The 13,694-nt window shown below is 32.4% G+C and overlaps 2 protein-coding genes across 2 annotated transcripts in view; both read right to left on the reverse strand.

Annotated features, from left to right (window-relative positions):
• The window catches only part of LOC132733993 (MATH and LRR domain-containing protein PFE0570w-like), a 75,503-nt gene that overhangs the window by 17,558 nt on the left and 44,251 nt on the right, over window positions 1-13,694 (reverse strand). The gene's annotated exons all lie outside the window — the stretch shown is intronic.
• On the reverse strand, window positions 4,329-6,631 carry LOC132733999 (uncharacterized). Its single transcript, XM_060720698.1, has one exon. It carries the CDS (start codon window positions 6,498-6,500, stop codon window positions 5,490-5,492), a length of 1,011 nt encoding a protein of 336 aa, XP_060576681.1. The 5' UTR covers window positions 6,501-6,631; the 3' UTR covers window positions 4,329-5,489.

A 13,694-nucleotide genomic window follows, 5' to 3' on the forward strand; every position in this document is an offset into this window, starting at 1 on the left:
GGATGTCTCAAAATTGCGAAATATCACTATTTTGCATTGGTTTTTTCCCATCAAAACTGATTTCAAAGTGCTGCAACTTCTCAATAAATTCAGAAAGAGTAAAAGGCTTTTCAGCGTCAGTTATTAGTTACCCTGAGATCGACCTGAGGCCATTTTTAGCCTGTCACATTTTTCTTGGCGATGAGGGGGACTACAGCCCCCTTCACCCCCTCAAACAGAAGGGGGCAACCCCCTGATGTACTATTTTGATGGGGGGGGCGCGCCGAAAAGTGGTCACTTTTTTAAACAACATTTCTCAAATAAAAAACAGTGTTGGGGCCTAAACAGGGCATTTTTTCACTGTTTGAGGCCTCAAAAAAGGGGGGGGGGGGCAAAAAGCCGTCAAAACACGTCTATATATAGTGGGGCGGGAAATTGAGAAAATAGTGCAAATTGTGATACAAGCATGAAACTTTCAGGAAATCATCTTTAGACCATGTTGATTTCAAAAGTGAAGTGGGCCCAAAAATATCTCTGCTCATTCAAGATGGTCGCCATTTTCAAAATGGCCGCCATATAAATTTCAGTACATTCTAGCTCACTCATTCCAATTGTTTGTACAGACCTTTAACTCACACCAAAAGCATGCATATAATTTCTCCTTTTCAAAAATTTAAATCTCATAAAATTTCTCTTTCATAGTTCTTCCAAATCCAAGATGGCGTCCAATATGGCCGTCGATTTTGTGCAAAACTGTCATATCATTTTTATAGTATAATTTGTTGCACAAATTATGTTTATTATGATAAAAAGGTGTTTAAACATATCAGAGATAATCAAATTATATGTTAATCTCAATAAAAAAAAACATTTTAAAAGTTTTGTCTAAAAATATCTTTAAAAAAGATCAAGAAAAAATTCCATTTTTTCATATTTTTCAAATTTGATTTTCTAAAGTAATGTACAAAGTTAAAAAAAATTACTTTATATCTTTAACTGTATTTGACATTCCATTAATATCATGTGTTTATTGTAAAGAATGTAAGAAAAGCATTAAATCTGTAGGTTTTATATTTTGTGAAAGTGGGTGGGGTAATTTTATATGATAATTGTGAAAGAAAAAACAACAGAAAATCTACATAGCTAAATTCATTCTATTTCTTTGCCTTTTTACTTTTCTATGAATTCTTATGCAAATGTTCCAACTTAAAAAGTACTTTTTATTGGATGAAAGTATTTTTGTCTTCCTTCGGGCCATTTGGTGGGTGAGCAAGAAATGCACATACAAACATGTGTATACATTCAGTTATTAAATTTGGTTGCATGATAATTCTTGTTTCAATATATTTGATGTAATATATTAATTGTTAATCGTAAAGACATATAAAAAGACAATAAATCAACTAAACGTGCTTAAAATAGCAAACATGTACTTGAATGTAAGGTATAAAGGTAGTCCATAAATGCATATTTTTGACTCCTCCATAATTTTATATTTATAATATAAACATGGCTTAAAAGCCAACAAAATGTATGTGATGTGAAACATATATATCAATGATATGGCCAGGCCTGCATGCAACTTTTTGAAAAGTTAAGATACAAACTAAGTGTACTAGTATTTCCTAAAGTAATCATATCTTATTTTTTTTCTTTCAATAAGAGGGTAATGATGACCCTGGATCACTCGCCTAAGATCATTGTTGGAAAAAAGGTAACAAGATCATTTTGGGAGTGTCAATTATGTCATAACACACATGATTTGTGTCATAATTGAATCCGGTTGCTTTTAAAGAAACATGCTCAATATCTGCTTTAAATTTTTTATTTCACACGAGAGAACTTTAATAACCATATCTATATACGAGTCCATATAAACTTAGTGACCATTTGTGTTTGGTAAATTTGGACCATGTTGTCCATGATAAATCATCATTATAACATAATTATGATGATACATGATTAATGTATATGCGTCGGATAGTGTCGGTTAAGAGAAAACAGATTTATTACAGTAGTCTTTGTAAATTAAGTGATACCATTGCAAAACCATTTTAGACTGCAGTAGCATCATATAAATTAATGCATGTTATATCAGTCTACATCCCAAATATCTTATTTCAAGTCAATGAAGTTTAACACTAGATGTTTTTAATGTGTTTTCCTATACAAGTCTGACCCAGGTGGCTCTATGAGCATGAGTCATTAAATGTGTTAATAAAGACCCAAGGTGGTGCTACATGCCAGCTTAGTACCTGTGCTCTATGCATTTTGATTTTTGAGAAGATTTTTTTTATTGCATGTACACTTAATGATACAAAAGTGTTTTATGTAACTTTTAAAGAGGTCTTCTTTACTTGGCAAGGTTATATTTTGACTATATAAGCTCTAGGCATTACAGTTTGTTTTTTTGTTTTTTTAATAACATCAACAACAAAACAACTTCAATGCGATTCCCTACACAAGTCTTTAGAAATTGTGTTCCTCGTGAGGGCCTTTAAATCATGCTCCTGCAGTCCAAAATGGCTTTCCCTGTCACTTAGTTTACATTGACTTATATATTAAAATTCTTCTCTGAAACTATGTGCACAGAGAAGAAAAAATATATCATAACATTGTGATGCTATATAAAGATTATACACTATTGGCATAGGGTCAAAATCACTTAGTTTACATGGATTCTTATTGGAATATAGTTATATGAGTCTTCTTGTAGTTCTGAGAGCCTAGTTATTGGACATGATTCTTTAAATCATGACTGGTGAAAAAAAAAGATACTCCTTATATGATTTAAGCATTCTTCAGTATAAAAGAATTACAGACCTTTTTCAGCAGTGGGTCTTAGGCGCGTGATCTAGGGTCAACAATGCTCTCTTGTTTTATGGGAAAAATAAAGTAGGAATACATTTAGTTTATATTCCAAAGTATAAGCTATGTTTGTTATGTGGGTCAAGCGGTTTTATTGATACCTATTTTAGCACACCTAGTCATTAGATAATATGATGTATCAGTCGCCTAAATTTTTGTTTCTTTTGAAAATATCATGTCTACATAAGTTATTAGAAATGGACGGTACTTATTCAATTATACTTGGTTACAATGATGTGCAAGTAAATATAACTTTGAATCATTCTGTTACAAGCTTTTAGCAAGACTAAATTGTGCAGGAAATAATTGTATTCATAAATAGACAACATTTCACTAAGGTCCAGGCATGATTTTATCTAACATATGGTTCGTTGATGAATATTCAGTCTTCTTTCTGTACAATTATCAAGTTATAATATGACTATTGAAACAACTTATATCATGCAAACACATTTAATAGCTGAATGTATACATATGATTGTATCTGCATTTATTTATATTTTAGTACACCCTCTTAACCTGAAGGAAAACAAAAATATCTTAATACAATAAAATACTTTTACAGTGAATATTTGCATAAGAATTCTTAAAAAAAAACGTTATTTTGTACTACAATTGTCTGATTAATTTAACCCACCCGCTTTTAATAAGTATAAAACCTTCACATTTTTGTTTGTTTTTGTTACAATTAAATAAAAAATAGTGTTGATTGAATATCAAATACACTTTAAGAAACTATGTAACTTTTGGAATTTTGTACATAGACCTAGAAAACCATGTTAGAGATTTTTTTTAAAGATTTTTTTGTACAAAAAACTAAAAACATGACTAACAATGTGGTTAACCTAAAATTTGATTTTTTTCTAATATATTTCACAACTTTATATGGAAATACGCATACCGTGTGCAAAAAATTATACTACAAAAGAGATATATCAGTTTTCATTAAAATTGGCAGCCATATTGGACGCCATCTTGGATTCTGAAGAAATATGCAAGAGAAATTGCTTTAAGATTTAAATGTTTGAAAAGGGGAAACTATATGCATGCTTTGGTGTAAGTTTCAGGTCTGTACAAAATATTGGAATGAATGATCTATTATGTACATCAAATTTATATGGCGGCCATCTTGAAAATGGCGGCCATCTTGAATGAGCAGAGATATTTTTGGGCCCACTTCACTTTTGAAATCTACATGGTCTAAAGATAATTCCCTGAAAGTTTCATGCTTGTATCACAATTTGCAATTTTTTGACAGTAGAGACCTTATTTCCCGCCCCACTAATAAGGGAAAAAGGTTAAATGACTGCATGGTTGTCTTTAAAGTGCATTTTCCGCATGAAATTTGTTTTTGTGACATGGCAAATTTGAAAACAAGACCAGAAATCACATGCTGTTGATTATAGATGTCAAGGCCACCATTTTTAGCTCGACTTTTTTTTTTGAAAAAAAAAAGAAGTAAAGGTATTGTTATAGTCGGGTCGGCGTTGCCGTTGTCGTTGCCGTCCGCAAACTTGTACCTGGATCATAACTTTTTTATTTCTTGGTGTATTGTCTTCATACTTGGCCACAACAACCTTTGGGACAAGACCTTTCAGTAGACCACACTAACCTTGACCTTCATCCATAAATGACCTTGACCTTCAAGGTTAAAAGTCCAATTTTTGCTTGTTCATGCTGTTATTGGCTGTAACTTTGTTATTTTTGAATGGATTGTCTTCAAACTTGAACATAATTATCTTCAGGAATATCCCTTAAAAATAACTAGACAGACCTTGACCTTCACTCATAAATGACCTTGACTTTGAAGGTCAAATTATTGAAATTTTCATTTTTTTGGCTATTATTGGCTGTAACTTTGTTATTTTTGAATGGATTGTCTTGAAACTTGAACATAATAATCTTCAAAGATAACTGTTAAAAATATACCGAAAGGCCTTGACCTTCACTTATTAATGACATTGTCTTTGAAGGTCAAATTATTGAAATTTTCATTGTTTTGGCGGTAACTGACTGTAACTTTGCTATTATTGAAGGGATCAACTTCATATTATAACAGAACATTCTTAAGGACCAGACCTTGTTGTTTATCAAACCCAAATTTGCTTGGGCTCTTTAATGACCTTGACCTTGAAGGTTAAATTACTGAATTTTCTCAGATTTGTGCAATCTCCAACCAGGTATACGGAACCTAAATTTTCAAAGTCATATATATCATTTTGTAAAATATCAAACAGGTCAACAGGGACTACACTATATGCTGGCGAATCTTGGCACCAGATGTATAAACCACATATATAAACGTCAGATTCAAAATGAAAAAAATGTCTGTTTAATTTCAACCAAATAATAGTGTCATAATGTGTACGAACCACCTCTATACCTGGTTTTAAACATTCTTTAAAGTACAAAACAGTTCTTCCACTACTTCTTCTCGCATTTCTATTTTGAAATTTTCTGTAAAAGTTATAAGATACATAATTGGAAAGTTCAATATCACTATCTTTGTTGGTCCAAGACTCATATAAAAATATAATGTCATTTTTTGAGATCAAATTAACAAACTCACTGTCATTTTTCTTTTCACAGGTTAAACCGTTTACGTTCCATGATAAAATATCCAGTCCATCTTCCTCGAATCCCTAGCTCGACTCATCCCCTTTCATCGGTTTTCCATCTATGTATAGGGTGTCATATGCTAACCACGCCCTTTTCCCTGCTTGTTTGGCCTCCTTTAGCTTAGGTATAAGCTTTCTCCTTATATCATTTACCTCTTTTGGAAATTGTTCCTGAACGAAATAATTTGATCCCTGTAATGATTTCCATTGTTTACGGACATATTCCCTTTCCTTGAAGAGCGAGAATTTTGCCACTATTTTTCTACTATAGTGATTTGTTTTAGCTCCGATTCTATGCACTCTTTCAAATTGTAGGTCATCCACAAACTTTTGGGCGAGTTTCATTTTATTTGTTAAAAACGATCTTAATGTTTTTTCCGTGTCATCAGGGGTTTCTGTCGGGGCCTCTTCGATGTTTGTAAATATAAGATTGTTCCGCATGGATTGCGATTGAAGATAAACAACTTCGTCCCTCAGCAAATCTTTCTCTCTTTGTAACTCTATCACTTTATCATTCACAAGACCAACGGAAAAGTCACTGGCTTCAACTTTATCCTCCACCTGATCTAAACGCTCGTTTACTTTTTTGGCATTATCATGTACAAAATTCCAAAGTTTCTTCATTTCTTCGTCAAATTTGTCGACTTTTCGCTCTAAGATTTCCAATTTTTTCAAGCGACTATCAATATTCATTAACTTATTGTCAATACCTTTTAAACAGTTCATTATATCACAATTTGACGGATTTTCCATTGTCACCATTAGATCTTGAGGTGGGTGGGGTGTAAGAAAAGGACCTGTGTCAGGACCTGTGTCTGTATCAGAATCAATAGAGCTATTCCCTTCAAAAAGTACTTTCAAATTAAGTTGATCTTCATTTTCAAACAATACTGAATTTGCTTGACTTAAAATGTTACTCACAGGTACGTTTTGAAAATCTGGTGAGTGAGAAAATCTTCCCGCCTTGCAAAAACTTTTATTGTCTACACTATCGTCACTCTTTTTGCGTTTATTTTTCTTTTTTTTTCCTCCCATATATGACTATTAGAAATATCCAATATAACAAACATTAACTAGAAACTTTACAAAATCCTTTTCATATGTTTAATCACTGTAAATTCCAGTAAAATAGCAATGATTGCACGAACACAAAAAATACGTGTTACTCCATTGATCACGTGACTTACAGTGAAAATACGGAAAATGAAAATACGCATTTTATTTCATTAATATTTCTCAATATTTCATTTGTAAGTATATAATAAACAAAAATATCTTGTTCAAGCACATTTTGGTTGCAGACTTATACTTCAAGCATTTTTGGTTGCAAACTTATGTGTCAATAATATGGCATGGATATTTTTAAGGAGATATAACTAATCATTGTTTAAATAATTAGCAATATTTAGGCAATTATACCCAAATATATATTTAACTTGTGCATGCGTGCAGATATATCCTAACACGATATGCTAAATTGAAGTTCAAGTTGAAATGTGTTAAACTGTAAATTTGCATGAATTATAATTAAATTCCCTTTGAAATATAAAAAAAATCTGCATTCATAAATAATAAACACATAGTGAAAATAGTGAGTCTGACGAACTTCTAGAAAAAAATATGTATAAGAATAAACACCTATCATTTAATTATCATAAGAATCATTAATGTTTATTTCATGAAGTGAAAATCCAAAGCAAATTTTCAAAAAGGCTATTTCATCACAACATACATGTTTACGACAATATGTTATGAATGGGAGTTAACTAAATTTCAACATGTTTATTCAATGTATTTTTGGTTGTTGTTTTTTTTTTCATGCTGATGATGCAAAGTTAAAGAATGGATGTTCCTGACGTCGAATCTTTCCTTCGTTGTGGAATATGTGAGAAAACATTTCGTTCTAGATTTTATTTAACACGTCATCTGGCATCACATGATTCAACATCATACGCATGTGACAAGTGTAAGAAAGAGTTTACCAAAGGAAAAAGTAAATGTTGAAGACCTAAATTCAGAAAAGTGATTAACAGACAATTATCACAGGAGCAGATTATATGTCTTTCATATTTATTTTATTTTTATGCCCCCTGGCATATAGTTATTGAACCGTCCGTCCGTCTGTCTGTCCGTACAAGGTTAACCTAATACGTCAAGTTTTTTTTGTTAAGCTCTACCTTTACCATTGCCTTTATAATTTACACAATTATTAATCAATACAAAGTACATGATCTGAGCAAGTTGCATAGCTATTGCTTCCATATTTTACCAAGCTATTGCCCTTTTCAGCACTTTGTTAACCTAAACCGGCAAATTGGATATAACCTAAGTTCTTTCTATATTTTAACCTTAATATTTCCACACTTATTTATCAATACAATGTACATGATATTGCCAAGTTATATAACTGTGGCATCCATTTTCCCAAGTTATTGCCCCTCTTATCACTTTGAAAATAGGCTATTGTATCGTTAACCTCTACCGGAAATGTTTGGTTTATCTTAAACGTCTTCTAATTTCTTCGTTTATTTAATGATATCTTTTATATTTGGTAGGAAGATACCGGTACCTAACAATAGATTTGTGTTTAACAAACACGCTCTTTTTATTTGATTATTCTTTATATTATTCATGTTTAATCTTTACTTAGACAGAAAATCGCAAGTCGCGTTTTCATGATTCATGTTTATATTATAATGCGATGAGTATTACTGTATACATTATTAATTATGATATGATTAAACTGAGAATCAAGTATTCATTTTTGGTATTATTTATATACTCTATCCGATTATGATTCTATTCCCACAAAAATCATTTCGAGGTACTGCCAATAAATAAATATATGGTCTAATTGATAAAGTAAAGTTGGTAATTTAAGTCCTTCTGCAAGAAGAATTGCTTAAGAGCTGGTCATATGACTTATACGACAGTGTGACTTAGAAAATAGAACCAAACATAGAATGACAATTATATCGATTACATCATGGTGGAGTCTATCGGTACATGTAAGAGTTATTATAAAAAGTTAGACACAGTGAGTTTCTGTCTTTTATTTATGTAAATAGTTTTAGATATAGCATTATTCATGTCTACCTATGTAAAACAATAATTTCAAAATGTTCTCAAATATTGCGTAGTGTTAATTCATATGTAAGGTAGACGAATTTAATAAAATTTCATGGCAGTTCAGCAATAATTACAACCATTCCTTTAAGGCCAGAAAAAACAATGACTATTTGGCCTATTACAATAGTTACAGTATAGATGTTATTGAATTAAACTTGCATGTATGGCACAAAGTAAAAGCATGTACATTAATTAAAGCTTTACAAAATCTGTGTGTAAATCACAAACTCAAATACATGTATACGAAGTACAGTACATCACAGTAACATGTATATTATTGTAACTAATAGTTATATACATGAATGTTAATCAGAATACAAAGTGAATGTATTCTTTAGTACTAGTATTATCAATATCGTTACGCAAATACCAAAACTATGTCAGTCATAGTAATTAACTAAATGTCGATTATACAATATTAACTCCAATTAATATTCCAACTCAAAACCATTTAACTATGCAAAAGTCAAAAAAGTTTTTCCTTCAGGCTTTCCATAGAAATACAGACATTTCATCACTGTTGTAGAACTTTAGTTCATCTTATAATTTTTCGGAAATATTCTGTCTTGATGAAGGTGATATGGTTGTACGCCTCTTAGAATATCATTAAGTTTTCTAACAGTTCCGTGCTTTGTTACGCCTCCTCTCCTTTGGTCGAATTCATGATCCCTGAAATAGAATTTAAAAATTATGAGTACTACACTTTAAATCATCTTTGAAAATTAACTTTATTTAAATCACTTACATTTTATTACAATTACATAGAGGTTAAGAACACCTTATTTCGTGCATCAACAAACGCAAAAGCATTTTACATAATGATGCCATGTTTTAGAATTGAAGTATCAATAAATATTTTTCTATATACTATTATTTTGTTCGCAGGGTTTTACTGGTGATTATAGTATTGAACTGAGAATCATGCAATTTGAAACATAAAGTGCATAATTGTTGTAAAAGAAAAAAATAAGTATAAATAACAGTTATAAAAAAAAAACAAGTTACAGATTTGAGAACATAAATGTCAATAATTGCTATCGAAAAAATGTTAATAAATATAACCTTCATTCACTCCTGTTGCAAAGTTTTACTATGAATTTTAATAGAACAAGAATAAGTTTGCAACCAAAAATGTAGTATAAGTCTGCAACCAAAATGTGCTTGAACAAGACATTTTTGTGTATTGAACGTTATATTCGGACTTTCGAACTAAACCATTTGTACAGCATTGACAGAAACATATTTTGTTCTTTTTAAATGCAGTTCAAAACTTACAAATTCGAATAAATGAGGAGAAAAACCGACCAAAACAGTCACATGTCAAATCTCAAAATATCTTTATGATCAGTTTATATCTTCAATAACTTCGTCCAAACAAAATATAGGATGTTAAAACGTTTAACCGAGTGTGGCATATATATTGCATTATGGAATAGACATACTAATGAACTTCAAAATAACAAAGAAACCCACTTGCCTGGCAAAAATTCGTTCACCCGTTTCAAAAAATCACGCCGTGTTCGCCATTTTGTCAAGTTTGCAACCAATTCGCTCGCTTGAACCAAGTGTGCAACCAGTTCACGTCCTGCCCCTTGCGATATGTCAAATTCCAAATCGTAATGCAAGTAATGGTCCAGCAGAGTGCTCCTCTCTTTATTTTTTTGTACGGAGTATTTTCATTAGTCTAAGGTTTTCACACGACCAATGAAAATACTCCATACGATTGCACCCTCTATCATTATAATGATAATATCCAAAATATACCCCTTTTACAGTATAAATAAACAGTGTTTATTTATACTGTATAAGGGGTATATTTTGGATATTATCATTAATATTGATAAAATTTCAAGTTCCTGTGATGTGTACTTTCATTTGTGGTACAAAGGCGGCCGAGACACGGTCTTCGAAAAAGGTATTCGGGCACAATGACATTATGAGTGGAATTTCATAAAAGATTGTGAGTCTGAGGCAAAAAAAAACTCTTTTTTTTCTGAAAGCCATACAAAACATAAGGGGTATTGCACTTCTGCGGTCTTAATATGTGTATTTTATCATTGACATGGTGGGGAATCATTGTAACATGGTATCTTATGAAATGTTTCTGTTATCATATTCTAACTACATGCCAAGTTTAAAGAAATTCTATTGAACAGTTTTAATTTTGCCTATATGTCTATATGAAAACTCCCGAAAACGTCCTGGTGGATTCTCCTGAAAAAGTACAATATTGTTTATAATGTCACAGGTGGGTACTGCAAGTCCTGTCAGTTACGCATACTCTGCATGCTCTCAACAAAATATTTTCTGTTAAACAAAAGATATTGACAAAAATTCTCACGTGGACACCTGAATCTGAAAGATTTTCAATTGCTGCGATACCATGTCATGTGGTTTCCATATCACGTGATTCCCCACCAAAATTGCAAGATTAGTTTGATAGACTACTAGCAGATTTTTGAGAAAATAATATGTTTTCAACAAAAACGAAAAACAAAATTCAGTACCATTTTAGTTCCAATAGAATTAAAAATAACCTATTCTTTTATCTATCAAAATATATCTTGGAAATCTTTGTTAAGTTGTGCTACTTAATTATTATTTTTTTTAAAAATCCAGGCTCAAGCTCCTATCTAGGCTCAAGCTCCTATCCAGGCTCAAGCTCCTATCAAGGCTCAAGCTCCTATCCCGACTCAAGCTCCCATCCAGGCTCCTACTCCTTTCCAGGCTCTTGAGGAGAGTGCACCAGATTGCGAGTACACCATGCAACCCAGCTTAAGAAAATTTTGTCAGTTTTTTTTGTAGCTTTGTGTTCATGGTGAGCTATAATTGACGTTTCTCCATGAAACTTGGTCACAATGTATGGCTGAAATCTCGACAAAGTTCAAAGCTGGGTCATGTGGGGTCAAAAACTATGTCACTAGGTCAAATCTTAGAAAAAGAATGTGAACACATTAGAGGCCACATTTTTGGCCAATTTTTCATGAAACTTAGTGTAAATGTTCATCTCTATGAAATCAAGAACATGTTCGAAATACGGTCATGAGGGGTCAAAAATTAAGTCATTAGGTCAAATCTTAGAACATTTTTTGTCCAATTTAAATGAACCTAAATGAAGTTTGAACCTTAAAGATCATAAAAATCCCCTCTATTTCAGGTATAAATGTGGAAGCGGTGTCCAGGTTTGGCCGCAGGAGGAGGAAGAATGTCCTTTTTAATGACTTTTGTGTTAAATTTAATGTTAAATAAAATAAGAAGTTTCAGTGTTGTAAGTTTTAAGCTCACCTGAGCTGTGAGCACGAAGCTATTGTGATAAGTGAATGTCTGTCTTCGCAAGTCTTGTGTCCTCAACTTTTAGTGTTTTAACACTCTAAGAGGCCACAGATATGGTTCAATCATAATTAAACTTTGTCAGCATGCTTACCATCCCTATAGAAACTGGGTCATGTGGAGTCAGAAACTAGGTTACTAGGTTTCTTTCGTAGCTAAACTATACTCCATAGATACGTGTTTTAACGCATATGCGACCAGTGCAGATCCAGATCAGCCTGCAAATCCGTGCAATCTGATCAGGATCTCCACTGTTTCTATTTTATATCCATAAAAGAATTTCTGAAATGACTTAACTTATAGTATATTTTTAAAGGGGGTCATTATTTACACATTTTTTTAAGGTTTTTGACACTTTTAGATGAGCACAGGTTTTATTATCAATCTTGTCAAATTTTTTCTTCCCAGGTCCGATACTCGTGCCTTTTGTAAAAGTTTAATACGATATTGTAATTTAAGTCAGAATTGAGAATCTTATAGTATCAAAGTTCCCAACAATAATCTTAATTGTCATTTGACACAAAATCAAACACTATTACATTCACTTACATTACTTAAACATATTTATCGTAGGTGTGACTGTACGTGACTCGTGAATGTTATTTGCATACCACGTGTTACGTGTCTTAGAACGTTGATTAAATGGCCCCTGTTGTTGCTTTTTTATACATCGGAGGTTATCCTGTTTCAGCGCCGTGTGACCTGTCCTGTGTTAAAATCTTACAGAAAAATTATCATCTGAAGATTCAAAGGCTGGAATTTAAATATTTGACATGAAACATTGCGGACCTTTTAGAGTATGAGCTGGAAATGGAAAAGGTTACCCTCTCTGGGTATTTTATGGGACCCATGTAGTTTTAAAGATAAACATATAGGAAGACATTTGCAACTTGTTGTCTGACTGAAACGTTTACCATTAAGACACAAGCCAATGTGAATTATCTGCCCCTGTCACAATTTTTTAATAAACAGCCTAATTGAAATAACCATTAATTTTTTAACCAAATGAATCGTTATGTAGTCGGTTTTTGCTTTAGATCATAGACAAGGTCTCTAAAATGATTTACTTCATAATTAATTGATGTTATTACTTTTCAAAATGGCCGCCAAATTCAAAATGGCCGCCATTTTCCTCTTATTTTATTAACATTTTAACATAAACTGTGTGGTTTTGTTTTAAAAAAAAAGCAAAACATCACTTAATTACGGTGGCATAAAGGTGACATGCGTGTGTTTTTATTTATCTCATGGCCACGAGATACTATGCCGTGGCCACGAGTTACTAAGTCGTGGCCACGAGATAGCTAACTCGTGGCCACGAGATACTATGTCGTGGCCACGAGTTACTAAGTCGTGGCCACGAGATAGCTAACTCGTGGCCATGAGATACTATGTCGTGGCCACGAGTTACTAAGTCGTGGCCACGAATTAGCTAAGTCGTGGCCACGAGTTAGCTAAGTTGTGGCCACGAGATAAATAACCAATCAAATTACACCATGTTTGTGAATTTCCCTTATCAACTAGTACAAGGATGCCCCTACTTTACCAGCCTGTTTATACAGCCTTTTATACAACTTGTTGACTTGTCAATAATTTTACATTTAGCGTCACTGTGACCCTGATTTTTGACCCAATGATCTCTAAATTATTGATCAGGTACAATGATCTTTCTGGGTTTTATAAACCATGGCTTATCCCTTCTAAATTATTTATCAGACAAGGGTTTTACCTTACAGGCTATCTACTGTCCATGGGCAATGTCTCTTACAA

The sequence above is a fragment of the Ruditapes philippinarum genome, unplaced genomic scaffold (assembly GCF_026571515.1).
Source record: "Ruditapes philippinarum isolate M1 unplaced genomic scaffold, ASM2657151v2 ctg1181_1_1_1_1, whole genome shotgun sequence".
Taxonomy (NCBI): Eukaryota; Metazoa; Mollusca; class Bivalvia; order Venerida; family Veneridae; genus Ruditapes; species Ruditapes philippinarum.